A 27,282-nucleotide genomic window follows, 5' to 3' on the forward strand; every position below is an offset into this window, starting at 1 on the left:
ATGTATTCAAATTGCGTGAGAACAAACACGTTACGTATTGAACCAATAGTCATAGTTGAGCATAGTGTAGGCATTACATAAATTTTATGTAAGCGTTTCAATTAAGAAAAAAAATGGATACCTTGATTCTTTATTTATAGATTTTTTTCCACTAACGACCGAGAAATGGTTAAAAAAAATGAAAAATAAGAAAAATTAGGGGTTGAATTCCCTCGATTAACTAAACTAATATTGTAACGTATTAACGTATATAAAAAAATGTGTACCTTAATGAATATATTTTTAGTTATCTACTAATTATATTAAACTTTACAATGATAAGTAATTTTTTGGGTAAAGTCCAATATTCATTAATGATTAATCATTCAAGATATTAAAATTATTTAATCAACTTCCAATGTATATTTTTCATTTGCACAAATCAATGATTGAACACTTAATCACATAATTAAGAAACACAATTCTCTATTATGCAACTGTGGGAAGCATGCCATACCAACAATAATAAGCAATCTACTCTTACTAAAGTTAATTTTATTTTCTCTTTTTTTTTAAACTATGGTGCAAAACAACCAAACAACAATTTGATCAACCGGGTGGGTCATCCATGATCACCAACTTGTATTTTCTTTTACATTTGTTTTTCTGATATTTACCATAGTCTTGACCTCTATCTGCAAAACAAAACTGAGTAAGACGTGGCCACAATCTAGTCAACCTTTTATGGAATATTTGAAAATCAATGCTCAATGCTAGACAAGAAATGAAAGCATGTCCGCTTTGTCTGTCCTTACTTATGTTAGTGTTATCCATCTCTATCCTAATATGTCGCGATATACGGGTGAGCTAGATAGTGGGATTGAACTGGATTTGCGAGAAATATGTAAAGTTTGTCTCACATTCTCTTGCTTTCCAATATCATATCCATGACCATTTCTTCATGATACATTTTCTTTAGGTTCTAATTAAGGTCATATCGATCATTTGCTCTAATAAATGCAAGGATCCAAACTAGCTTATCTTTCAAGTTTGAAGCATATTAGTACTAGCTCTATCCATCATCACCTTTCTATCCTTAGGCATTAGCGGCCAAAAGATTAAACATTCAAACAAAAAATATCAAACAAAACAAAGAATGAAACAAAAGGCTCTATCCTACTATACCACTTATAAGTACTGAATATCTGAGCTTTCCAACGTTTCTTTCTTTGATGGAGAGAGTTTTTCGTGTTCTTTAGAAATAAGCTTTCTATGAATAATTATTTTCCATTTACTAAAGAAATTGATTCCGCTTTTTTTGGCCAAGTTTGCTTGTAATTTCAATGAAAATAGGTTTTTTTTTCTTCTTCAAAGAAAACATAGTCCACTTCTTAGTCTATTCTCTGTAGTCTATACTTCTTTCTCCTTGTATTAAATTTTAAACATTTTCTTCTTTCAATATAAACTTTTTTAGACTTTACATGGGCTAATGTTACATTTTTTTTATTCTTAAATTTGATCTTTTTGTACAAAAGCTTACCTTTTATTATAAAAAAATAAATCAGTATCCTTAAAACATTGTTAAGAAATTCAATAAAATATTTATTATTTATTAAAATATAAAAACAAAAAGTACTAACTTTTAAGTGTAGTTAAAAAATAATTAATTTAAAGAAAACTAGTAATTTGTGAAAATCGAAAAGTTGTGGACAGGGAATTGAGGCCGCACAATCAGTGTCCTATACAAAAAACATTACTATGCCCTTTCTTTACTTATTAGGATCTTATTCCAAGTTTCACCAAACAAGTTTTTATTAATTTGAAATATCTTTTATAATAGGCCTAAAAATAATCTTTTTATTTATTCTAATTCACTAAATCAATGTCTTTATAATTTAATTCATCAATTGAGTTTTTCATTTTTTTTAAATTTGATTATTTGAGTTTCTAATCCTGAAATTGAATATTGAGAGTCAATGAGTAAATCATATGTCATAATTCTATTAGATATTGACGGTCATGTGTGATAATTCTAATTTTATTGGACGTCGACAGTCAAGGGTCATAATCTTATTGCAAGGATACCAATTTAATGAATTGAAATAAATAAAAGTGATTATTTTTACAATTATTGAAACATCTTTTCTTCAAAATACAAGAAAAAATCAATTTCAAGTCCATGCATAACAGAGGCACATGGGTGTAACCTAAAGACCTAAAATGCGTGTCATTGTCCCATGTGGACTTGCAGGAACCACTTATTCTATCCACATCCCACGCGTAAGCTTGCTATTGATTCATACCATATTGTCTGTTGAGATTTGAGAAGCCTTCACATTAGTTCCAACCACTTAGACATGCCCTAACCATTCAAAGGAATATCACTTTTTTTTAACAACAAAAACAAAATACTATAGCAAGCACTTTCTTTATTTTTTTAAAAACATATTAAAATAAAGTACATAATATGATGCATGCGCTCGCAAAGAACAAAATGCTTAACAATTATTACGTTTGTTTTGTCAATTTTCTATAATGCTTAAATCTATGTGTCAATGTTGTCCATTAAACATTTAAGCTCAAATTCTTTTTAAGTCTTGAATTTTTTTTCTAATATTACTTTTTCAATTTATTGGATTAAAAATTATTTTCATTTGTAATTTTATTTATGACTATTATTAACCAAAAAAAATTTCACACTAACAATCGAACATGAAATTTTCTGCTTAATAGATCGTCTTCAAAGTATATAAACGAAAGATTTTTAACCATTATGTCAACCCGTCAAATTTTTAATTAAGTCTTTGAGTTTAATTTTGATAGTTCTGAGCCTAAATTTTTCTAGACGGTTAGCTAATTAGGAATGAGTTCAAATAGGAGTTTTGAATTAATTATTACAGCAGTCAATTATTTTACTACACAAAATTAAATGGCATCACTATATGTTCTACATTTATTCTTTATATATCACCAATGAATTTAAAATGGAAAGGAAAATTTGGAAATCCTAGCTATATCCATAAGCCATGTGATGATGTGAAAAACCAAAATCCACAAAATGCGTGTATAAGGAATTTGCAGTTTTTTCTGAAGAGGAGTTATATATACAAGATTGAAATTTACCTATTATGGTTAAAGTTCCTTCTTCAATAATCATCAAAGACAAAGATGCTTTAGTCAAAACAGGTGAAAAAATAATACTCTATTACTGGTAGAATGAGGCCGGGTTCAATGCACCATACGAAGAAAGATAGAAATTAAAATGATGAAGAAGGAGAATCTGTCAAAAGTGTCAGGAGGTAAGGAAAACTGATTAGGATAGACTTTTGTATACATTTTTCAAGCACCCAGTGCACGTATCGTTTTCAAACCAAAAGTAAATGTTTGGGCTTTTTATTTTTCCATTTTTAAGGGGAAAGGTGGCATTCTTTCTATGTACAATATCAGAGTGTTATTTTAAGTGAAATAATTAAGATAAGAGCTTGTAAAGTAATATATATATAGAAAGAGAAAGAAATCTATTTATTTCAAAAGAGTAATTTTTTTAGGATTATTTATTATTTTTATCATTTATTTTTTAAGATGTAATAATTAAGATTAATTACTTATTACAATCATCAAATCTTAAAAAAATAAATAATAATAATAAGAAATAACTTTATTCTTGGAGCACGTGAATCATATATATATATATATATATATATATATATATATATATATATATATATATATATATATATATATATCCAACTTTATTAGAGTTAATTATATTAAAATAAAGATAAATGTGGTCAATGTAATAAACTTGACAAATTAACAGATATTTTATACACATTTTTCAGTCACATAGCACACGTCATTTTCAAGCCAAAAGTAGTATGGTGTTTTTGGCTTCTTTTTTTTCATTTCTATGTGGGAAAGCATGGGATTATTGTTATGGTAGTACAAGTAGACATGGTTGTTTTAAGTGCAATAAGATAAGATCATGAGAGCTTGCAAAACAATATATGCATTGTTAATCGTATTAAAGTATTAAACTATTAAAGTAAAGATAAAATTAGTGGTACATATATAGTGTTGAAAAATTAAGGATAAGGATGAAGACAATAGAGCCAGGGTGAAGTAACAAAATGAGGAGAGACAAAGAGATTTGCTCCAGTTATGTATGCTGGCAACAGAGGTTATTCCGTGCTTACTTTAAATTTGTTAAAATGGAAAGGATATACTAAAGAAGATACGCGTGGCACAGATGAGATTCATTGAGTGCAATCTATTAGCTTTGAGTAAACTAATCTTAACTTTAAATTTCAGTTAACGATTACAAAAGCTTTAAAAAAACTGTTTCATGTTTATCCCAACAGGCCAACACCTCTTTCACTTGTTTCCAATCTTCCAACTTTCATTTAGTTTGCTTAGTATTATTCCGATTGAGATTTTCAGCCATACATTACTAATCAAATTAAGTGCACTTCCTTGATTATGGAATACGTATGAAATATTGTTCTTAATTACCACATTCCAGAATCTGAATGCTTGTGTGAATAAATTAAATCTAACCTTAAATATGAGTTGCTTATTGTTGTGATTGATTTTTTCCTCTCTATTTTTGGCTGAGAAAATTATCAGCACTAATAGTGGTCCCGCACTTATTTAATTCCATTCTTGCATAAATTAAGAATAAAAATGTAATTTTTTTCTTCCTATTTTTTTAAATTTGTGATTTTAATTTTTTTATTTTTTAATTGAGACATTAATTCTTCTATTTTTTTAAATTCATAATTTTAGTTCCCTATTTTTTAATTGAGGTATTTTGTTTTCCATTTTTAAAAAATTTGAAAATTTAATCCCCTTGATTAATTTTAAACTTGTTAACCGTGTATTTTTTTAATTTTTTTAAAAAACATTTATCATTTATATAATAAACGAATAATTATCAATTAACTTTCACATAATACATACGCTTAAAATTGATCATAATAACTAAAATTATGACTTTTTAAAAATAAAAAATAAAATATTTCAATTAAAAAATAAGAAATTAAGATCACGAACTTTTTAAAAGTGATGATAAAATATATCAATTAAAAATATGAAAACTAAAAACAGTGAATTTAAAAAAATAGAATAACAAAAATTACATTTTAGCCTAACTTAAAACCCTTTGTCCATTTTCTGTAGATTTGGATTTGTGGTATAATATACAAGGGAACTAAATGCAACGGTATTTTACTATATGTTAGTTTGAATTAATAGAATTTCAATAGGATTTGAATATTTTCTAATTGCATGGACATCATTATTCTATCTAATCTTTTGTTTTTTTGTTCCTTCCCCCATTTAGGGAGTATGAGATGGAGTCAAATTCTGATTTAGCAATAAGAAAATTATATTAATAGGGAGATTAAATGGTATTTAATTTAATCCTTATATGCAAGGCAGTACAAGAAAGAAACAACCTCTCCCTAACTCTTCAGACCACTATTATGTCTTCAAACTAGATTCAAGCACCAACTAACGAAAGAATTTCTTGTCAAACACTCAAACGATAAAAACAATTCCCATGAGATCAGCTGATAAAAATTACCTTTCTAATGTCACTTTCATCCTAATTGCAGAATGGCTGTGCATAATAATTAGTTATTTATAATTATCGGCACTCCTCAAAGCTCAATGTGTTTGCATTTATCATCATTTTAATTAATTCAACATACATAATCTATAGGTTCTTTTTATGAAACACATTCTTGTATGCCTGAATAAATTGTACAATTGCATGAATATTGATCGTATAGTTCATAGCGGGGCATGTGATCATTGTCATAAGTTTGCGTTGTATATATGTCCCATACACATAAATAACTTCCAAGTTTCCCTCTCCTTCCATATTTGCTTTTATTTTAAGAAGAAAAAAGTGTGTTTTTAACTAAGCATAGATTTGAAAATTTTATGATAATTATAGAAAATTTTTACAGAAAAAAGAAAAAACTTGGGAAAAAGTGCCTGAATATTAATTTTAAAAGTTAAAACAAAACAACTTATAGAAACATATAAAAAGAAAATTATAATTGTCCTTTTGAAACTTAATTATCCAAACATACACGTTAAATGGAATTCATTAGTTCTTTTTTTCATATGTAATACCCCTATTTCCATTTTTATTAATTAAAAAACATATTACATTACACTTTGTATGATGCAAGTTTCAGTAAAATTAATACTTGTTGGAAATATAGGAGGGAAAAGTTATAAAAAGAAAGGAAATGTCGCGTCATGACCATTGTCTTGAAAGCAAAATTCCAGCAGATCTTGAGTGGAATCAGAAATTCGGTTTTGCTCCCAAAGTTAACACGTGTTTGAATGTGCACTCGAGACCAAAACACGATGGAGCCTCACAAAGCCTAAAAAATAAAGAGAAAATATGGAAGACGGAGAAAAGAAGTGTTGAATGTTTTCAATTTCGCGTTGCTTACTCCTTATATACTGTGAAATAGTTTTGTTCTGTTGCAATAGATTTGAAGAAGGCTTTTAAACCGAATAAAAACTGCTGAAGAATAATTGCTAACAATGTGGAATAAAAAGCTAATAATGTAAGTAACAAAGGATACAACATTTATTTTTTTAAAAAAAAAATTGCAATCTAATGTTAAACAACAACGTATCACTTAAATGCCATTATTCCAACAATACCTATAGAGATTTTGATATTCAAGTTAGTGGGTTACTAACAAAAAAATCATTTCACCAAAAAAAATTATAAAAAAATCCTTTGGAGTCAAGACGGAATCCCGTGTGCTACAATACATGAGATGAGAAAATTATTTAGCCCAATCCTTGATTTGCAGCATATGTCATTAACGAAGTGTGTTCAAGATTCAATGCTTTGGAGGAACACAATGGGGGAGGTTCTTTAGTCATTGGGAGTGTTGGGATAGTTAAGTAATAGATAATTTGGTTCGTAACATTGGACCAATGCATTTGCTGTTGTTTTACTTATATGGGTTTGAGTATGCTAGACATGGAGCAATAATGAGAGTACCGGAAGCAAAAATCTATATATGGTCTAGGGAACACTTCGTTGGTATGTATACACCCCCAAATAAATAAATAAAAATAGAGAAAAAAAAGTATGTATCAATAGTGTAAAAAAATTTATATAATCATCAAATTGTATTCTATCATGATAAGTTTATTAACTTTTAAAATGATTATTTTAAAGTAATTTAAATAATAATTTGTGATTGAATGACAGTGTAAAATTATTTTATAATATTAGCACATAGACATTAAACTCATAAAAATAAGAAGTAAAAGATATAATAAGTAATGTAAAAATAATAAAATGAAAATGAGCACAATAAAAAATGACAATAACAATCGAACACTTCTTCAATGTTATATTCCTCTCTATTTTTACTTTATTTCAAGGCTATCAAATGAATGGTAAGAGAGGAGAAACATAATTAAATATCATTCAAAATTTCATAGAGGAGCACCTCTTTGTATGAGATGTGAAAGTATTCAAGATTGATCCTAGAATTATATACAATAATTATGATTAAATTAAAAAATAGTTAAGACTTCTCACATTTATTGTATATGCATACTCATCCACACAAATAAACACTTAGGATGTATTTGATTCGTTAAAAAGATTAGAGACTTGACAACACAAAAATATTTATTCAATGTTTGATTTTAAAATGATTAATGGGACAGTACAAAATAAAAAATGATGGACTAAACAAATATTCAAAAACTTGTAACTCACTACACCTCGTACAACTTTTTGTCCAATGTCTAACAAAAGTAAAAATATAATATTATTTCTATTTTCTGACTTTTTATTATTTCACACTTTTTTTCTTTTTCCATATGGACTTCTTTCTCTAAACCTTCCTCTCCAAACATTAACAATCTCACCGCCCTCCTCTCCACCATGTCGAAGCTCTCCCAATTCATCTCCCTCCTCGCCTCTATCACCCACCTCGTCGTGGATCTCTCGAACCACTCTTCCTTTTCCATTCTTGTTGTCCCCAATGCTTACCTCGTTGTCGACGATCACCTCTTCCCCACTGCCCTCGCTAACGTCCTTCGCTATCACGTCCTCCTTTAGGTCCTCTCTTGGTCCGACCTCCACACCTCCCCCCCCCCCTCCAGCAAGCACATCACCACGCTTCTACAAATCATCAGTCGCGCCACCGACAATTTTGGCTTTGTGAACCTCACCCGTGACTCTCAATCTGACGTCATCTTGATTCGCTCTCCCGCAGCGCACTCCCCTCCAACGCCATCATCCTCTACTTCAATATTTAATAATTAAGAAAGTCTGAATTGTTTAATAATTAAGAAAGCTTGAATTGTATGATTATGAAATATTTTTAGTTATAACATTTTGTCAATTTATTTTGAATTGTTTTTTAATTTATAATATGATACTTATAAGATATAGTTAAAAATATATCAACATAATTAATAAATTATAATTTTTTATAACAACAAGTCTAAAATAACGCTTTAAAATATATCACAATATTAACAAATTATAAATATTACTAAAACATGATAATAAATTTTATGTTAAATAATAAAATAATTTTAAAAGTTTCAAAATCTTGTTTTGTATCTTTTCTTAGTGCAAACCAAATATTACACATTACAAATGATATTATAATAAAATTTATATTATTTTTTCAATGGATAAACACATCAAACAAGATACAACACAAAATCACTTATATTTTACATTGATCACCAAACAGCGTACAATACAAAAAAGTTATAATGTGACTCAACTACTTGTCCAGTGTTGTTCTGTCTATTTCTTTAGTAAATCAAACGCACTCTTAAAAGACTTTTGGTAAGGATTTTTTTTTTGGGAATATTAAATTGGAAATCTTGATTTTTCATATTTGATATTTATTTTTTAAAAAAGTTTTCCTAAATACCTCTATAATTAATTTCTCCAAAATAATAGAAAGAGTGAGAGTATTCAAGCGAGAAAAATATATTTGATTATAATTTTACACATATTTTTTTATTTTATTTAAAATATTTATAAAATTGTATGAAAACATGTGTAAAAATTAAATTGTAAATACCCAAAAGTTACTAATTTTATAAGTATTATAATTTATAATAATATCTTGAATAATTTAAAATGTAAAAATTAATAAAATTAGATGAATCTCTAATAGATAATTTATATTTCATTAGCCACTTATGTGAGTTGTAACTTATGTATTGTTATGGCATTATACGTGTTTGGTAAATATTAATGGTTAATATGGAAGAATTCAAACTCATGATTATTTTTTTTAGCTATCAAGTCAATCTTATAATTTTTCATTTATTAACATAATCATAAAATATTAAATAATTATCAAACAGAATATTAGTTGTAATAAATGCATAAAAGACTAATATTTTTGCCCAAATATTTTGATCAAATTTTCATTAAAGATTTATAATGATATTATATGTCATAACTATAATTAAAAACAAAATAAAATAAAGTTAATTTCAAAATAAAATATTTTAGTTTACAGTAAAATTATATACTTTAAAGAACACATTAGACTGAAACATCTTGGGGTTATCTCTCAACACTGTAGCAGCTTCATGATTCAGCGGATCCTCATAATTTGGTTCTTGCGCAATGATTCAGAGATTATAATCTGGAAATTCCAAAGATAATATCCAAAAATGTCTAAAACCAGAGTCATACAATGAAGAGATGATACAAGCCGTAGATGATAGAGTTTATATTGAGGACAGGTTTCCAATCTTCTCGTAGGATGTTAAGGCAAACATTTCCTTCCAAGTCTATATTTGGATGGTAGACCTACATATATGACATGACAAATTAATTAATGACTTTGAAACAGACAAGGAAAAACCACAAATATGACACAAGCAAGATTAAACACGTATGATGTACATAAAAAAGAATGAGTTAATAATACCAAAGATAACCAAGATCTCCTAGTTCCTACCTTTGTCTTGCACTTTAACCTTCGGCGCCTCATGTGGATAGATGGGGGACACTTGGAAGGTAAACAAAAATGTGCCACCTCTGTAACAACAAAAAGTAGTAAAGATAAGGAAGTTTTCTGTTTATTTTCCCTTTACTTTTTTGGGGGTGGAGGATGTAGTGTGTTTGTGTCTGGGTTTTCTTAAACGTAACGCAAAAGCAATTTTTTTCCTACTTTGTAATTTTTATATTGGAAAGTATATTTTTTCCATTCAACATGATTCTAACGCGTTTCCAAACATGCTATGGGGATTTAAATCCAACCAGATTATATATTTTTACTAAGCATTTCAAAAAACAAAAAAGGATAAGATGACAAGGACATGGGGAGTAGGGATATCTAATTCTTCAAATTAAAAATAAAAGAGATGGGCAGATAATCTGGAAAGCTTCATACTTGTAATATCCTTTATCAGGTCGGATTGAAACTTTAAAGTTCATCAGGTCATCTTTGCCATTGGGAAACTGCATGCTACAAGATTTTGGCAGATTCAACTCACTTATATCTGCAAGAAGTGACACTCCAATGTAACCAAAAACTTGTATAACAGAATAATATGGCAGAAACCACAGCCTCAAGTAATGTCTAAACAAGAACAACAAAAGCCTTATTATGACACTAGAAAAGAATCCTCATTCAGTTCGGTTATAGACAAATCTTAAAAGATGTTTATCATGAGATCCCTCTTAACGTCAACTTCCAATCCAATGTCCTTATTGGTTTCCCTTTCCCCCTTTTCATAGGACTAGAAAAAATACAATCTACTCTCCTCACTGGTGCTTCGAGTGGCATTTTTTTGTATTATGCCAATTTTTATGAACTTTATTTTTATTTGCATACAACTTAAATTTTTATCCATATATAATTTCAACTGTTATGTGACTTCCACTATATGCCTGTGATGCTATCCACTATATGATATAGATGATTATTGGCTTTCCACCATTTTCCGCAATCCCCAATTGATAACACTGTCAGTTTCCATTTCCCTCAGAGTTGGTGCAATTCTTACTTGAGAATTAACAACATCATGCATTCCTGACAAATGCATGTACCAAACTCTTACAACAAAAAACTAAGGTTCTTATAATGCATAATGCCTAAACACAATGAAGCCACTCACATAAAGAAAGTAATTAAGTTATCTAATAATGTAGGTTCTAACTTCTAACACCCTAAGCCAAAAACACCAAGAAAGTGGATAGCAACTCATCTTCTGAAACAAACTATAGACATCACAAAATGCTTCAAAATCTATAATAGGCAATATGCACTATGCACAACCTGTTGATGAGATCAAAGAATATTATGACTGTAGATATGTTTCAGCATGTGAAGGAGCTTGGAGAATTTTCGAGTTTGACCTTCATTACAAGTGGCTGCCAGTGCAGAGATTAATTTTTCACCTTCCAAATCAGCAAGCTGTTTATTTCAATGACTATGAAGAAATTGAGTCATTTGTTGAAAGACATGAACAGGTTCAAACAATGTTTCTTGCATGGTTTGAGGCAAACAAGAATTTTGTTGTGGGTAGGGATCTAACATATTCAGAATTTCCCACTAAATTTGTCTATTGCCAAAAAGAAAAAATGTGGCAACCAAGGAAGAAAGGACAAAGTATTGGCACGCTTCAGTACATTCCCCCTGGCATTGGGGAACTTTATTACATGAGGATTTTACTTACTATGCAGAGGGGTTGCACAGGCTACGATTGCCTGAAGACAGTTAGTGGTGAAAAGTATAATACTTTCCAGGAGGCATGTTATGAGTTGGGTTTCCTAGCAAATGATAGGGAGTTCATAGATGCAATCAATGAAGGAAGTGAATTGGCAACTGGTAATCAATTTCGAAGGCTATTTGTTACATTGTTAGCCATGAATACAATGACAAAACCATCTGATGTTTGGAACGAAACATGCGAGTTATATTGTGTGATGGAATATTATATGACAAGAGGAAGAAACTAACTATTCGAGGTACAATTTTTTTTGGCCATTTCTTTGTCATTTTGTTTATAAATAGTTAAACAAACGACTAACACATTTATAAATTGTCCAGATCTTCAAATTTCTGAAAGTGAATTGAAGAATCTTTGTCTTATTGAATTTGAGAATTTGCTTAAGTCAAATGGGAGATCCCTTATTGATTATCCTTCCATGACTTTGCCAGTGATGTCAGATATAGTTGACTTTCAGAAGAAGTTAATTGTAGATGAAATGAGCTATGATCGAGATGAGATGACAAAAAATCATTTTTCTCTCATGAAGATGTTGACAACTGAGCAAAAAGGTATATACCAAGAAATCATGAGCTCTGTCATGTCTGAATCAGGTAGATTTTTTTTCTTATATGAATATGGGGTACTAGCAAAACATTTTTATGGAAGACTTTATCTGCAGGCATGCGATCAAAGGGGTTAATTGTCCTCAATGTTGCCTTAAGCGGCTTTGCTTCTCTGCTTCTGCCTCGAGGATGAACTGCCCACTCAACCTTCTCTATTCCATTAGTTATCAAAGATGACTCAACTTGCAATATTAACCAAGGGAGTGCTAGATCAAAACTTGCAATATTGTTGGTTCTGCCATAAATGCTTCTAAGAAGGTCTTGAAGCTTAAAAAAACATGAGGCTAGGTACTACAAACAATAATGAAGACGGAGATGATATAAGAGAGTTTGTAGATTGGATTCTAATGATTAGAGATGGCAATCGCGATGAAGATGATGAGGGTGAAATAGATATTCCTAAAAACCTACTAAATCCGTTACTATCTTTGGTTGACTTTGCCTGTCCTAACCTGTTACAAAACATTAACCAATCAAAGTATTTTCAAGAGCGGGCAATAAAAACTGAAAATAAAATGCAATCTTAGTACATGAATTATCATCTCTGCCGCCCTCGCTATAGTACAGTCATGGTCACTGTACCTCGTCACTTTTATCACCTCCATTAGAAACAAGGTCGCCGATGCCTCCACAAATTACCAACACACAAATTTCTTTCCCCTTTATCTAAATTTGGAAGAATCATCCCATTGCCATCTTCAAATGGATATGAATATCTAGTCACAAAATATTTTCTCCTCTATTTCTGGTTCTGATTGAGGGCATTTAACACACATGAGTGGTTGTGGGAGGTGAGAGCAAAGTTGACTCGTTTATGGTATGCTATACATTATTTGGTGCCACTCATGAGAGTCAAGTGGGGAAGAGAATTCTGGATCATGAAGTTAATTGTAACTGATCTTCTATTGCAATTGAAACATAAGGCAATAAGGGATTCTATTGAAAATGAAATAGAAGAAAAAAAAGGCTTCATTGGAATTAAAGATAAATTTGTCACATCATTAGTGTGTTTGTACGATATTGGTTTGTAACATTAGGCATTTTCCTTATAAAAATAACAGTAATAGACTTTATGAAAATTCTTGGCACGAAAGTGTATGAACTCTCCTTTGTCGTGCACTATGAGTTTTTTTATTTTAATTTTAGTTTTAAAAAAAGATAGATCCTTAACAGAATTATCATCGCTGCAACCCACGCTGCAATATGGTCACTGTCACTTTTATCACCTCCATAAGAAAGAAGGTCATCGATGCCTCCACCAATTACAACCACATGACTTTCTTTCCCCTTAATCTAAATTCGGAAGAATCATCACATTCTCACCTTCAAATGCATATGAATATCTTAATTGTCATCAAATGCCTTCTCCTCTGTTCCTGTTTTTGATTGAGAGCATTTGACTCCCATTCTATCTAGGAAATTCTTTTTGTCCAATGAGAACACATGAATGGTAGTAGGAGATGAGAGCAAAATTTACTAATTTGTGGTATATTATACATTATTTGGTGTCAGTCAAGTGAGGAAGGGAAATCTGGGTCTTGAATTTAATTGTAATTGAAACACAATCCAATAAGGGATTCTATTGAATTGAAACAGACGAAAAAGGAGTTTTTTTTATTTTATTGGAATTGAAACTAAAGATAAAGTTAGCCCATCATTCGTGTGTTTCATACAAGATTTGGTTCGTAACATTAGACATTTTTCTTATGAAAATATTTGTGCTATACTTAACGGAAACTCTTGGCACGAAGTGCACGATCTCTTTTTTGTCATGCACTGTGAGTTTATATTTTAATTTTAATTTTAAAAAATGATAGACCCTTAACAAAATTATCATCTTCGCCACCCATGCTGCAAGACGGTCACGATTATTTCACCTCATCATTTTTGTCATGTACATAAGAAAAAAGGTTGCCAATGCCTCCACCAATTACCAGACATGACATTCTTTTTCCCCTTGATCTAAATTTGGAAGAATCATCTCATTCCCACCTTCAAATGCATTTGAATATCTTGCCACCAAATGTTTTCTCCTATATTTCTTGTTTTGATTGAGGGCATTTAACCGTCATTATATCTATGAATTTCTTGTTGTCTAACAAGCACTTGTGAATGTTAGTGGGAGGTGAGAAAAATACATTTAATTGAAGAATTTTTTTACTACCTATTTGAATTAAGATGGATAAATATACTATTATTAGTTATATAGTAACATGTGAATGAAATATTTGATATTTTAAATTATTTTTATTATATTTATTACAAATATCTTATTTCTTATTTAATATATATATATATATATATTAAAATAAGAGTAAGAATAAAAACCAAAATTTGATCCAATTAAACTGGATTAAAGTTTTAAACTAAATCAATTAGATGATAAATTAATAAAATCAATATGATTAAACCTGATGATTTTTCTTTTCAAAACCAATCGAGTCCAATTCAATTCGCAAACCCTATTATGATGCATGATAATGTCATGATGATATCATAATAAAAAAGATTGGGTGATGATTTTTGTTGGTAAAGGACTTAAAAATAAAAAAGAGTGAACTTGTAAAGTCTAAAAATAAAAAATAAAAATTATAGTTATGAAAATTAAAAACATAAACTTACGTCAACTAATTTCATATTTAAGTCCTTTTCTTTTAAATTAAATCATGAATATCTGTTTTGAAAATCATATCTAGAACAACAATTCATGCCGCTGAATTATCAACCGTAGGGAATGAGTTTCAACATTTCTTTAAAAAAAGGACTTTAGCTGACCCTGGACAACAGTTGATAGCAACACAGACGGTACAATTTCAATGGAGAAAAGCATTTTCATTACATCATTAACCCGTCAAAAAAATATATCAGGCATATTTTTAAATCGGATTAAAATAAAATTATCATACGCAATAGTAATTTTTAATTTAATTAAAGATATAGTTAATTTTTTCCTAAAATTAATCTCACAGCTGAAACATAAGTTTAGCATCAAGTCCATAGGTGAATTAAAAGCATGATTAGGAGTTAGTGAGTGAGTCCACCCAAATGCTGGTAATTCTTGGACTCATTGGTGGAAGTGTGTCCATGAAGAACGTAGTAGCCAGTAACACCGTAATGTCTCATCTCTCTCACTCGTGACACTTTCTTAATCCCTAACCCATTGTCATGAGTGCCCTCAATTTGAACGCATGGCCACGCCCCAGATCCAGATCCAGATCCCGATCCCCAACCTTTCACGCCGTCAATAAGTTACCCTTCTTCACCGTTACCAAACGGAGAGCATTCTCGCTCTCTGCGGTGCTCACGGTCGAGACGGAAGAGAAGCCACCAATCTTCGACTTCAAGAACTACATGCTTTCCAAAGCGTCCGCGGTCAACAAGGCCCTCGACGACTCCGTTTCGCTCCGCGAGCCCAAGAAGATCCACGAGGCGATGCGGTACTCGCTCCTCGCCGGCGGCAAGCGCGTGCGCCCTGTGCTATGCGTGGCGGCGTGCGAGCTCGTCGGCGGGCACGAGGCCACGGCGATGCCCGCCGCCTGCGCCCTCGAGATGATCCACACCATGTCGCTCATCCACGACGACCTCCCCTGCATGGACAACGACGACCTCCGCCGCGGCAAGCCCACCAACCACACGGTCTTCGGCGAGGACGTCGCCGTCCTCGCCGGCGACGCCCTCCTGGCCTTCGCCTTCGAGCACATCGCCGCCTCCACCCGGGGGGCCTCGGCGCCCCGGATCCTCCGCGCGATCGGCGAGCTCGCGCGGTCGATCGGCTCCGAGGGCCTCGTTGCCGGCCAGGTCGTCGACATCAACTCCGAGGGCCTGGCCGACGTTGGCCTAGAGCGCCTGGAGTTCATCCACGTCCACAAGACCGCCGCGCTCCTCGAGGGTGCGGTTGTCCTCGGCGCCATCCTCGGCGGCGGCACCGACGACGAGGTCGAAAAATTGAGAAAATTCGCTCGCTACATTGGTCTACTCTTTCAGGTTGTTGATGACATTCTCGATGTTACTAAGTCTTCCCAGGAATTGGGAAAGACCGCTGGAAAAGACCTTGTGGCTGATAAGGTTACTTACCCCAAGCTTTTGGGGATTGAGAAGTCTAAGGAGTTTGCTGCGAAACTGAACAAGGATGCTCAGGATCAGCTTGCTGGCTTTGACCCTGTTAAGGCTGCTCCTTTGATTGCTTTAGCCAATTACATTGCTTATAGGCAGAACTAGATTATTGTTCTTGTCTCTACTTTACAAACAAATCATTGTTTGTTTTAGGAATATTTAGTTTTTTATGAAATGAAAATCATTGGATTTACATTTATTTACATATTGCAATGCAACTAGGGATTATTAAATAGGAGCCTCCCCTGCCCTTCTTCTATGTGCCTGCCATAGTCGTCAATTTTGTATGATGAATAACTATAAATATTAGAATACCTTTAATTTGTAATTAGATATTATATTATATTATATCCTTCTACCTATATTAAGTTGAGTAAAAGCATATAAGTTTATTGAATGAAGATGTATGATCGGTTGACCGCTTTTTGTGTTCTGTTTATTTTGCATATTTGAGATTTGAACTCGAGTCAATGAGCCAAGGTCCTAAGAGACACTAGCAAATGGGTTTAATATATGGTGATAAGTTGGTTTAGGATCTTAGATCTCTAAAACGTATATAGTTCGGTCTAAAATTGAGAGGGTACATAAATTAAACTCTATTAACTTTGGATGCAGTTTGTTTTTCTTTTTTTACTGTTTGTGAAGAATTCTGCATGTTGAATAGTATTTCTCAAGAATTAAACTGGTGAGGTGAGTTTTACTTGGTCATCTAAATGTTTCTCTGAAACTAGCTTTCGAGCGTTGAATTGACAAAAGGTATATCATGTGATAAGTTGGAGCTTGCTTTAGTCTTTTCCATTTGCTGTGTTGTCTTTGGATCCTGGTGTTAAGTTTGAGTGAGAGTTTGCTGATAATCTGGTGTTGTGAATGCTTTATTGGGAATAATCGAACAGTGTTTAATTCTATGTAGGTATATTCAAACATGTTTTTTTCTGCTGTTTAATTTTCAGCAGAGAAGGAATAATCAGACATACTAGTGGAGGCTGGTGAAGCAATCAGTTTGATCTTTAACCTTGGTTAGGCATTTTCTTAGGAGATGCCTTCACGTCAATTATTTATTACTATCTGAGATTTTGCAATTAAGTATAATCAAATGAAACCCTTCTATGTAGTTGACTCCTTATTTATGAGATTCTTTTAAGCAACATGATTGCTTGATATTTGCCATCTTAAAGACAAGTTTGTTGGAGTATTTGTTCTGTTTCAATTTATATCCGTATCAGATACTACACAGCTGGACAAGACTATTCAGATGAGTAAGGAATATATCAAATTTGTTAGTTGTAAATTGTAATTTAATAATTTAGTGCCTGTTTGTTTTCGGGTTCAGTAAACGGAGCACAATTTTTCAAGCGAAATCATCAGTTAATTGACTTTAGTCAAAATCAATTCCACATGTTTTACAAAGGGAGCTTTAGCCTCTGGCGGACTTTGAAATGGTTTTTTCACTTGATGTTGCTGTATTGTTAGGCAAAAGGATGGTATATTTCAAGAAAGAAGCTGATACCTGACGACTCTATTTGATTCTCGAGTAGTAGTGAGAACCTTGTGCTTTTGAATGCTATTATTTATTCTCCATCCCCAAACTTTGGTTGCTGCCTGGCACTTGGAAGGGTTGTAGAGGACCAAGTGGCCAACCATAAAGCAATTTGTCACCATATTTATCAGAATATTATAAAACTGGGGTCTTATGTTTTGAGATGCTGGCATTCAACTTAAATTATGTCTTCTATCTTGAATTTTAATATTAATGGTACCTAACCTTTCTTTCAGTGCATTTAAAAAGCATCTTCTTTGTCATTTTTTATTATGAGTCGTCTGATTCATTGTTCACTGGAGCTTGGTATTTTTTATTTCTTTCTTCTTTTGATATGGGAATGACACATTGCATTAAGGTGAAGTACATGCTAACGCACATCCATCATGGACCCCATAAGCAATCTCGATAACCATCTTCTGCCAATTCATTTTTAATCAAAGTACCTTCCACATGCTAGGACAATATCAATCACTTGTCGCAACTGCAAGGTCACCTCTAAGGGCAATTCCATTATAGCATCCTTCATGTAAAATTTTGGTATATGGTGAATCAAAGAGGATCACAATAAACTATCAAGTGCATGGATCAACTAGGGTGAAGTTATCCCAACATAATCAGTAGTCTTGAGTTAGAGTCTTGCGTATGCAGTTGCGTTAAATATTTGAAGAGAAAACTTTATTGTCTATAATAATTCTAATAATTCTACTAAACTTGGACAGGATTACTTCCAATATATGTGATTTAGATCAAGAAAAGGATCACAATACTCCATACCAATTCCATAAGCTTATCGTCCCACGACCTATACATTTATCATGCCCCTAGCCATGTGACGACAAAACATCTATTCTCTCCAAATAATATGATAAGGATATTTAAAAACAGATATAGGAATGGCCAATAAATTGGATAACTTCAAATAGAAGGAAAATATAATCAATCAGTTTCATTCCAAGCAGTTGCAGCACCCTCTCCATCGAGTGGCTCAGACAGAAGATCAGCTAGTTGATGCAACACTGATTAGTATTTCACATGACACATGCCAATAGAGAATTTGATGACTGCGTTATTCTCCTAATTAGTTTTACCAATAATATCTTGTTAAAAGTTTGAAAACTCCGAAACCTCATAAAAAGTTAATTGACAACCTTCTTTTTGGATTTTAGTCGCCCTTCTTAGCTATCTTGTAAAAATGTATTTATAATAGCCTCAATACGGTCACATGTAATACATGTAGGAATAGACAGGGTCAGCCGCTTTGTTGAGGACCTCCACACAACGTGCTTTTTGAATTTTCTCACATTCGTAGAAATCCCATAATGCATATTTAAAGTGGTTCTACTGATCTAGACAACTGTAATATCCAATCTTGATTGGATCATGCGTTTCTTGTCATGTGGCACATTTTGTTTTGAGTTTTGACTGAAGAACTTTTATTCTATAAATTGACATGTTTACGCAAAGCACGTTGAAAAACATTAACAAAAAAATGAAAACTATTCATCTCATCTCAGGCTAAAAAGACTTGTAGAAGACTATACTATAGGCGGCAAAAAATTAATAAGTGGGGTATATGTGGGGCAGCTCTTGCAATCTGTATACCATTTATTCTACCACGAGACTGTTTATTTATACTACAAAGCTAAAGAACCTCAGCACACGAAATGGAAAAATAAGGGAAAAGTTGATACTTGATTCAATTTAGATAGTAGAAGGATTTTTATAGCATGTTTGGGGTGGTGGTGAGATGAATCAAAATCAATTATCAAATCATCGTGAATGTGAAGCAGCATATAGTTGCTTTGGAAAAATCATGGTAACACCATGATTTTTGAAATAATCACCATAATTTTAAAAGGTATCCAAACATGCTATTAGTATGCATCACCACGTTTATTGGTGCACTGGTGTACCACAAATAAAGATCGTTGATGTAATACTAAAATAAATTAAAAGGTTCTTGTGTAAGTGATGGAAGGTGAATCAACTTTTCCTAAGTAGACAAATAAGGGTTGTTGTCTACTTAATTTGCAAGGTGTTGGGGTTTACTTGGTGCTTTTTCTATAAGTGTTGAAAACATCATTTTGATGTTGACTAAATTTCAATTTTTCGAAAGACAGTGATATATACTTGAAATGTAGAATTGATTTGTTGATAGAATAATGAAAATTTTAAAAAAGAATCAATTCGAGATTGAAACCAAAACTAGTAAGCCAGGCATGATGAAGAAAGAAAAGGAAGAATTCAAAAAAAAAGTTCGAGAATTCCAAGTTAGAAAGCAATTTTTAGTCTTTATTGATGTGTTGCACTTTTACTATATTTTTCTATTATTGAGTTTATTTTGTTTATACTTTTAATAAATGTTAACAACACACTCTAACACAATTTTTAAAATTATAAAATTATGTGTGAAACTCATTAAATAAGATATGACACCTACATAAATTTTATGACTTTCATTTAAGTTTAATCAAGAAGAAGTATGTTCAGAAGAGTGTCTTCCCAACTCTCATCTTTATCTTAGCTGTTTGTAAAGAATTCAGAAACTTGAAAGATGTTAAATAGTTTGTCTCACAAACTATGCTGGTGAGTTTTACTTGATCGAGCATTAAATCCACAAAGCTGTCTTTGGATGATGGTGTTCAGTTAGAGACTTTTCAAATGATCTGGTGTGGTGGATGCGGTGTTGGGGAAAATCACCATACCTTTCTTTAATTCTATCCAGGTATATTCGAAGGTGCTTCTTTCTGCTGTTTAATTTTCAGCAAAGAAGGAATAGCCGCCATATTATGATATTATTGGAGAGTGATCAAGCAATCAGTTTGGTCTTTAACCTTTGGTTACACATTTTCTTAGAAGATGCCTTCACATCAATTATTTATTTTCTGAGATTTTGCAATCTTGTATAATAATCAAATAAAACCCACATCTTCTTGACTCCTTAGTTAATCAGATTCTTCTAAGCAAAGTGATCGCTTGAGATATTTCTATCTTAAAGGCATGTTTGTTCTCTGTGCTGTTTCAATTTAATCCGCATCAAATACACCACAAGTGGACCAGACAATTATCAGATGTTGCAAAGCAAGGAATATCAAATTGGTTAGTTGTAAAATGTATTTTACAAATTTAGTGCTGCTTAGTTTTCCAGTTAAATAAAGCAAGATCATCAATTAATTGACTTTAGTCTAAATCAATTCTACATATTTAATTTACAAAGGGAGCTTTCTAGAGTATGTTTAAAACGTTGAGATGCACCTAAACGTCCATTCAACACCAATGAACACAAAGTTTGCCTTCTCCATTTGATGCTTTGCAACGTGTGAACATCCATTTTCAGCATTTTAAACGGATTCACAAACATGCTATTAGTCTCTGGCTGACTTTGAAAGGGGTTTTTTTCACTTGATGCTGCTGTTAAGTATTGTTAGGCTAAAGGATGGTGTCTTTCAAGAATGAAGTTAAGAAGCTGATACCTGACTGACTCTAGAGTAGAAGTGGGAACCTTGTGCCTCTGGATGCTGTTATTTATTCTCCTTCCCTAAACTTTGGTTGCTGCATTGCACTTGGAAGGCTTGTAGTGTGGTCCTATAAAGCACTTTGTTGCCATATTCCTCAGAATATTATGAAACTCGGGTCAAATATTTTGAGATGCTGACATTCAACCAAAGTCTTAAATAACATCTTCTATCTTGAATGTTAAGATTAATGGTACCTTGCTTACATGCAATGCAATTGATGGAACTTTATACTAATGTTAAAATTTCTTACCGTGAATTTAAACTGGAACTTCTTGTTTTCTGCATAATATTTTCCACTCTCTAATTTCATTGAATCAGCCTCTAATTTCTGCTTATATTTGAAGTTATTTTTTTAGTTTCTAAAATTTGTAAAATACTCTTTTCAATTTTTATACGAAATAAGATATTCACGATTTGAAATATGTAATTTTTTAATGTCAGAATTTGATTTTTTTTATTTTACATTTTAAAATACTATTTTTTTACGGTTTAAAATTGGAATCAAATAAAGAAAACTAAAGTGATATTTAAAGCAATTAATTGGTTTTTAATTTCTTCTACTTGCTTGATTCAGTCAGTTTGTATTTTATTATAACATCTATATTATTTAATTGGATTAAGTCTAAGTTTATTGAACTTGAAACTCATAAGCTCATTATTCAATCCAATTAATAATTAAATTCATCGAAAAACGTGAACTTAATGTAATGATCCAATCCTACTTGTGGAAATGTAATTGAGTTGGGTTGAACAATTGAAACTTATAATCAATTCCATGACAAACCCAAAGAATGGAAGTTGGTGGTGATACTTTACGATCCTTCGGAAAATCAAATGTCTTGACAACAATGATTACAAAACAAATTTAAATGTATATTGTTAGTTTTTATTCAAATTAATTTAAAAAGATTATAATACACATTTGCGTGCTCAAGTTCTGCTTTGTAATTTTTTTAATTTGTTAATAATACACATTCATGTGCTCCAAGTATTTGAGTATAACTCAAATACGATACCATTGATTAAGTTAAAAGACAAATATTAATTTATCAATTGATCCACACATTTAGTAATTAATTTATAATAATAAAATACTATTTTGCATTTTCATGGAGAATTATTTTACATTGTATGATATTTTTTTTTAAAAGATATATAACCATTAAACTCTTAATTTATTAATGGTTGAAGTCTAAAAATCTTTTGGTCGTCTGATTCTCTATATTCATCAATCATTCGTGTGTGTAAATGGTTGATTCAGTGGCAATTTGAATCGGTCATGTGAACACATGAAACATCTCCGAGGTTTCCAGCTTGGTTCCTACAACTTTCATTACATTAATTTATTTATATTTCCACGTAGAAAAAGTCTGCCGTTGAACTTTGACCAGGAAAATATATTCAAGGAACAAGAGAAAAGTTATGAAAGCATAAACAAGATCAAATTAAAATTATAAATAAACTTATAAAACAAAAAGAAATTGAGTAAAAATTATATGTATATATAGTGCGATAAAAATAAATTTAAATAATATTTTTATCTGCTTGCATTGTTTATATGAAAGTGTTAAACTATATATGTGCTTGAATTAATACACAGAAATATTATGATAAATAAATATGATAAAAATCAATTCACACAATTTTTCAACTTTAAATAAGATTTTTTATATTTATATTTTGTGTTTAAAAACTTTAAATGAAATTTAAATTTTAAAATGACCATTACAAATCACAAGGTAAAATGAGTTGTTAAGTAAAGTTACAGAAAGAAGTTGTTTTAAAATTTAAACTATTGTTTAATTATCAATTTCCATATATAGTAAAATTATTACTTTTGAAATAATTAATTTAAAATTTATATATATAATAATTTATAATTGATGGGTAATGCAAACTTTTTTATGTTAAGAATAAATAATTTTTAATTTAATTTAAAATAATTAATATTTATAATAATCATTTTAAAAGTTATAGTCTGCAACTGATAATATTAATATTAATATAAAAATTACTTAGCATTATAAAAATATTCACACTAATACTATTAATATATTAAAATTAAAGTGTAATAAAAACACTAAAAAGTTAAATTTACGTGACATTTTTTTCAGTTAATTTTATACTCAAATATTTTGAAAAAAAAATAGTAATGAATTCATTTTTTTTGGATAGTAATGAATTCATTATTTTTTTTAAGAAATACGAATTCAAGAAAAAAAACAATAAGTTAAAAAAAAATAGAAACTATTAAAAATAAAAATACCCATTATTCATAATTTTGTCTTCAATTGTCCCCCCAAAACACTTTTGCCACACAACACAACGCTGCATAGGAGTCAAAGACACCTTCCTCCTTCCCTTGTTTACTTTGACTTTCTCTCTGCAACTTCGCAGGTCACTGAAGCCACCTTAGTTCTCAATCCAAGACACAATCTCAACATCTAAGTACCACTTCTTCCTCTTCCAAATCAAAGCTTGAGTTGAAGCAATAAGTTTCTGAAGAGTATCACAATTTTTCCTCAATTGGGCATCAATCTTCATATGTAGCTATTTCTGCTCTTGGGGGAAGGAATCAGAATGAATGCCACCAACTTAGTCTGAATCTTCAGCTGAATCTCAGGTAACCAACCATAAAAATTGCAACTTTCATTTGGGTGTTCTTAGTTTATAGTCAATACAGCTGGATCTAACCAAAGTCAACGCATCTTTCTTCCTCGTTCGTCTAGCTAGCCGTGGATCCAGTTGAGCCCAATCGTGTAAAATTCTGAAACTTTACTAATTTTGGGCACAGTTGCTGAGGCTTAGGACTATTTGTGATTGATTGGTGTTTAGGTTTTGTGATTGATTGGTGTGAAAAGGAGGAAAGGAAAAAGTGACCTTTTTTTTTAATATTTCGGATCCTAAATTTTAGAAGCTGGATTTGATCTTTCTGTTTCTGAGCTATCAAGATGGGAGGGCAATCAAGCAAGATGGTTAGTGTTGAATCCCCGACACCCATTAAAATGGGTACCCATTCTCTGTATGCTGCTGATTTGAGCTCCTATGAAGCTGCTTGTGTTAAAGATCCAAACTTGCAATCCTTTGACGTGAGCATTCAGGAGCATACCAATAGGGTGATTAGTTCCCTTGCTCATGGGGTTGAGGTCAGATCCTTATCTTTTGATTCACTGAGAGAAATGACTGATAGTCTTCTTGAGATGAACCAGGAAGTAGTCAAAGTTATTTTGGATTGCAAGAAAGATATATGGGGAAACTCAGAATTGTTCTCCTTGGTGAATGATTACTTTGATAATAGCCTCCACACATTGGAGTTCTGTAACTCACTTGAGAAATGCTTGAGGCAAGCACGCGAAAACCAGATGATAGTCAAGTCAGTGGTTACCTACTTTGAGGAAGAGGTGCAAAATGGGGCCGAAGGGGTGACTTATGTGAAGACATTGCAAGAGCTTAAGAAGTTTAAGGATGCCGGGGACCCCTTTACTGAAGAGTTTTATTTGTTGTTTCAATCGGTTTACACGCAACAGGCATCAATGTTGCAGAAATTGCAAATCAGGAAGAGAAAGCTCGATAAGAAATTGAAATCCCTCAAGACATGGAGGAGGGTGTCAAATGCCATTTTTGTTGCTGCTTTTGTTTCTGTCTTGATTTTCTCGGTTGTGGCGGCTTCTATTGCTGCGCCACCGGTTGTGACAGCCTTGGCTGCTGCATTGGCTGTTCCAATAGGGTCAGTAGGAAAGTGGTGCAACTCTCTCTTCAAGCGCTATGAGAAAGCTCTAAAGGGACAACGGGAAGTGATCAGCTCAATGCAGATTGGTACTTACATTTCACTGAAGGACCTGGACAACATTCGAGTGCTTATCAACAAATTGGAATTAGTTCTTGAATCATTATTGCAGAATGCTGATTTTGCTATTAAAAATGAGGATGTTATGAAGTTTGCAATTGACGAGATTAAGAAGAAAATAGAAACATTTTCAGAAACTATGGAGAGTTTAAGTGCTCATGCTGATAAATGCAGTCGCCAGATACGGAGAGCGAGGACTGTGGTTGTACAAAATATAATCAAGAAACCAGATTGAAATTTGTTTACTTTCTCTTGCTGGATTCTTCCTTTGCTTCAAATAGGTAGACTACTTCAGTAAGATGCTTATAAAGATAAATGAATATAGAACTTGTACAGAACATTCTGTACTTTCTAATTTCTCTGTATAGATATTTAGATTATAAATGATTACAAATATGTTTTCTGCTTAGCTGTTTCTGCTTACACTTTTGTTAGATGCAATTGACCATCATCTGAGTACATAATGATGAAATCATGACAAGCTCACGGAACAAAGTATAGGACTGTTGATGATGAATTGTAAGTACAGACTACCTTAAGTTTGGAATAAATCTAATGGAGCAGCTCCATGATTAGGAGATCGATAAGTATCAATTTCAAAATGTTAAGAGTATGAGATCCGAAGAAAATGAAAATTTATATTTGCTGATATTTAGCAAACTATTTTTGATTCTTTGATACCTGCATTCTCAAGTTTAGCTGCGCAACATGTAAAAAATACTGCTTATAGCAACTATTTGGGTTTTCAGTTTCTATTTCGGAATATGGATGTGGAATGTATAGCTGCTTGCTTGTATGATATATAAAATTTTTGGGTAAACTCTTACATTAAGAGGGTACTTGCTATGGTTGTCAACTCCAAATGTTGTAGGAAAACGAAACCATAACAAAAATATACTTTGGTAAAAGAACAAAATCTGGTATCAGCTGTCTAAGTTAGACCAATTCTTTTTAAATCCTTTACATAAAACCCATGTTCGAACCAACATTCATTTTTTTTGTCACCCCACTTCACCTTCGGTCAAAGATAAATTTATTAAAATACTTAATAAACGAGAAGGATAAGAGAGAGAAAGAATGAGTGTACTAACAACTTTTGGAGAGAAAATATTGAAAGTTAAAGTTTAATGAAATTAAATAAAAGAAAAACCACCAATAAATTTTTATCCTACTTTAAAAATGATTTACATATGGGACAATAATCTATTTAACGTGAGAACTTGTATTTGATTTTTATCATATGAAAAAAAAAGAAAAAAGACTAACAACAGTCGTCCATCGCGAACAGACTTAGTCTTTAACTTAGTGAGTTGAAAGACATATGTGATCTATAACTTAGTGTGTGGTCTAACTTAGTTAATGGTGCTAACTTTTGATTTATTTCTTAAAATTATTTTGTCTTCTTTTGGTGCAAAGTCACATGATATTTTTTAAGGGAGATAATCTTAGTCAATATAAATAGAATCACATTAGGAGACAACTTTTGGTCCAAGTATTTATATATATACATGAATGTGAAAGGTCTAAATTGGGAAGAGAGAAAAAAAACCCCTTCGAATGCCAATGAAAGACAACCTATGTGAGTAAGAACTAAAGCATGCAAAAGACTTGCCCTCTTTGGTGATAGACAAAATTCCATCATTTCCTATCCCCCAAAGAAGTGGTAAAGGCCCCTTGGAATAAAGAAAAATATAAGTATGAGGTAATGTCATAAAAACAATGGAAGTTTTGAGCTCAATACTTTGTAGAAAAACAAAAAAGAGGAAAAGTGTAATGTTAAGCATGCCAAAGTTAATATCAATTTATGTTTAAATAAAAAATTTATGTCTATGATGCTTCCATGGACATATATGTATATTGTTGCATGTACAACACTCACTAGGACATTATCTTATTAGTTTAGTTTTCATG

The 27,282-nt window shown here is 31.7% G+C and overlaps 2 protein-coding genes and 1 pseudogene across 2 annotated transcripts; 2 read left to right on the forward strand and 1 right to left on the reverse strand.

Annotated features, from left to right (window-relative positions):
- Positions 1-7,828: 7,828 nt before the first annotated feature.
- On the reverse strand, positions 7,829-11,046 carry LOC113000383 (ubiquitin-conjugating enzyme E2 4-like; annotated as a pseudogene).
- A 4,041-nt stretch (positions 11,047-15,087) lies between these two features.
- On the forward strand, positions 15,088-16,828 carry LOC100782362 (geranylgeranyl pyrophosphate synthase, chloroplastic). Its single transcript, XM_003518000.5, has one exon. The coding sequence runs from the start codon at positions 15,519-15,521 to the stop codon at positions 16,569-16,571; it is 1,053 nt and encodes a 350-aa protein (XP_003518048.1). The 5' UTR covers positions 15,088-15,518; the 3' UTR covers positions 16,572-16,828.
- Positions 16,829-23,811: 6,983 nt separating this feature from the next.
- On the forward strand, positions 23,812-25,726 carry LOC100782901 (UPF0496 protein At2g18630). The gene is made up of 2 exons (XM_014765193.2): positions 23,812-24,147; positions 24,254-25,726. The coding sequence occupies exon 2, from the start codon at positions 24,476-24,478 to the stop codon at positions 25,604-25,606; it is 1,131 nt and encodes a 376-aa protein (XP_014620679.1). The 5' UTR covers positions 23,812-24,147; positions 24,254-24,475; the 3' UTR covers positions 25,607-25,726.
- Positions 25,727-27,282: the final 1,556 nt, after the last annotated feature.

This window comes from Glycine max, chromosome 2 (assembly GCF_000004515.6).
Source record: "Glycine max cultivar Williams 82 chromosome 2, Glycine_max_v4.0, whole genome shotgun sequence".
In the NCBI taxonomy this organism is placed as follows: Eukaryota; Viridiplantae; Streptophyta; class Magnoliopsida; order Fabales; family Fabaceae; genus Glycine; species Glycine max.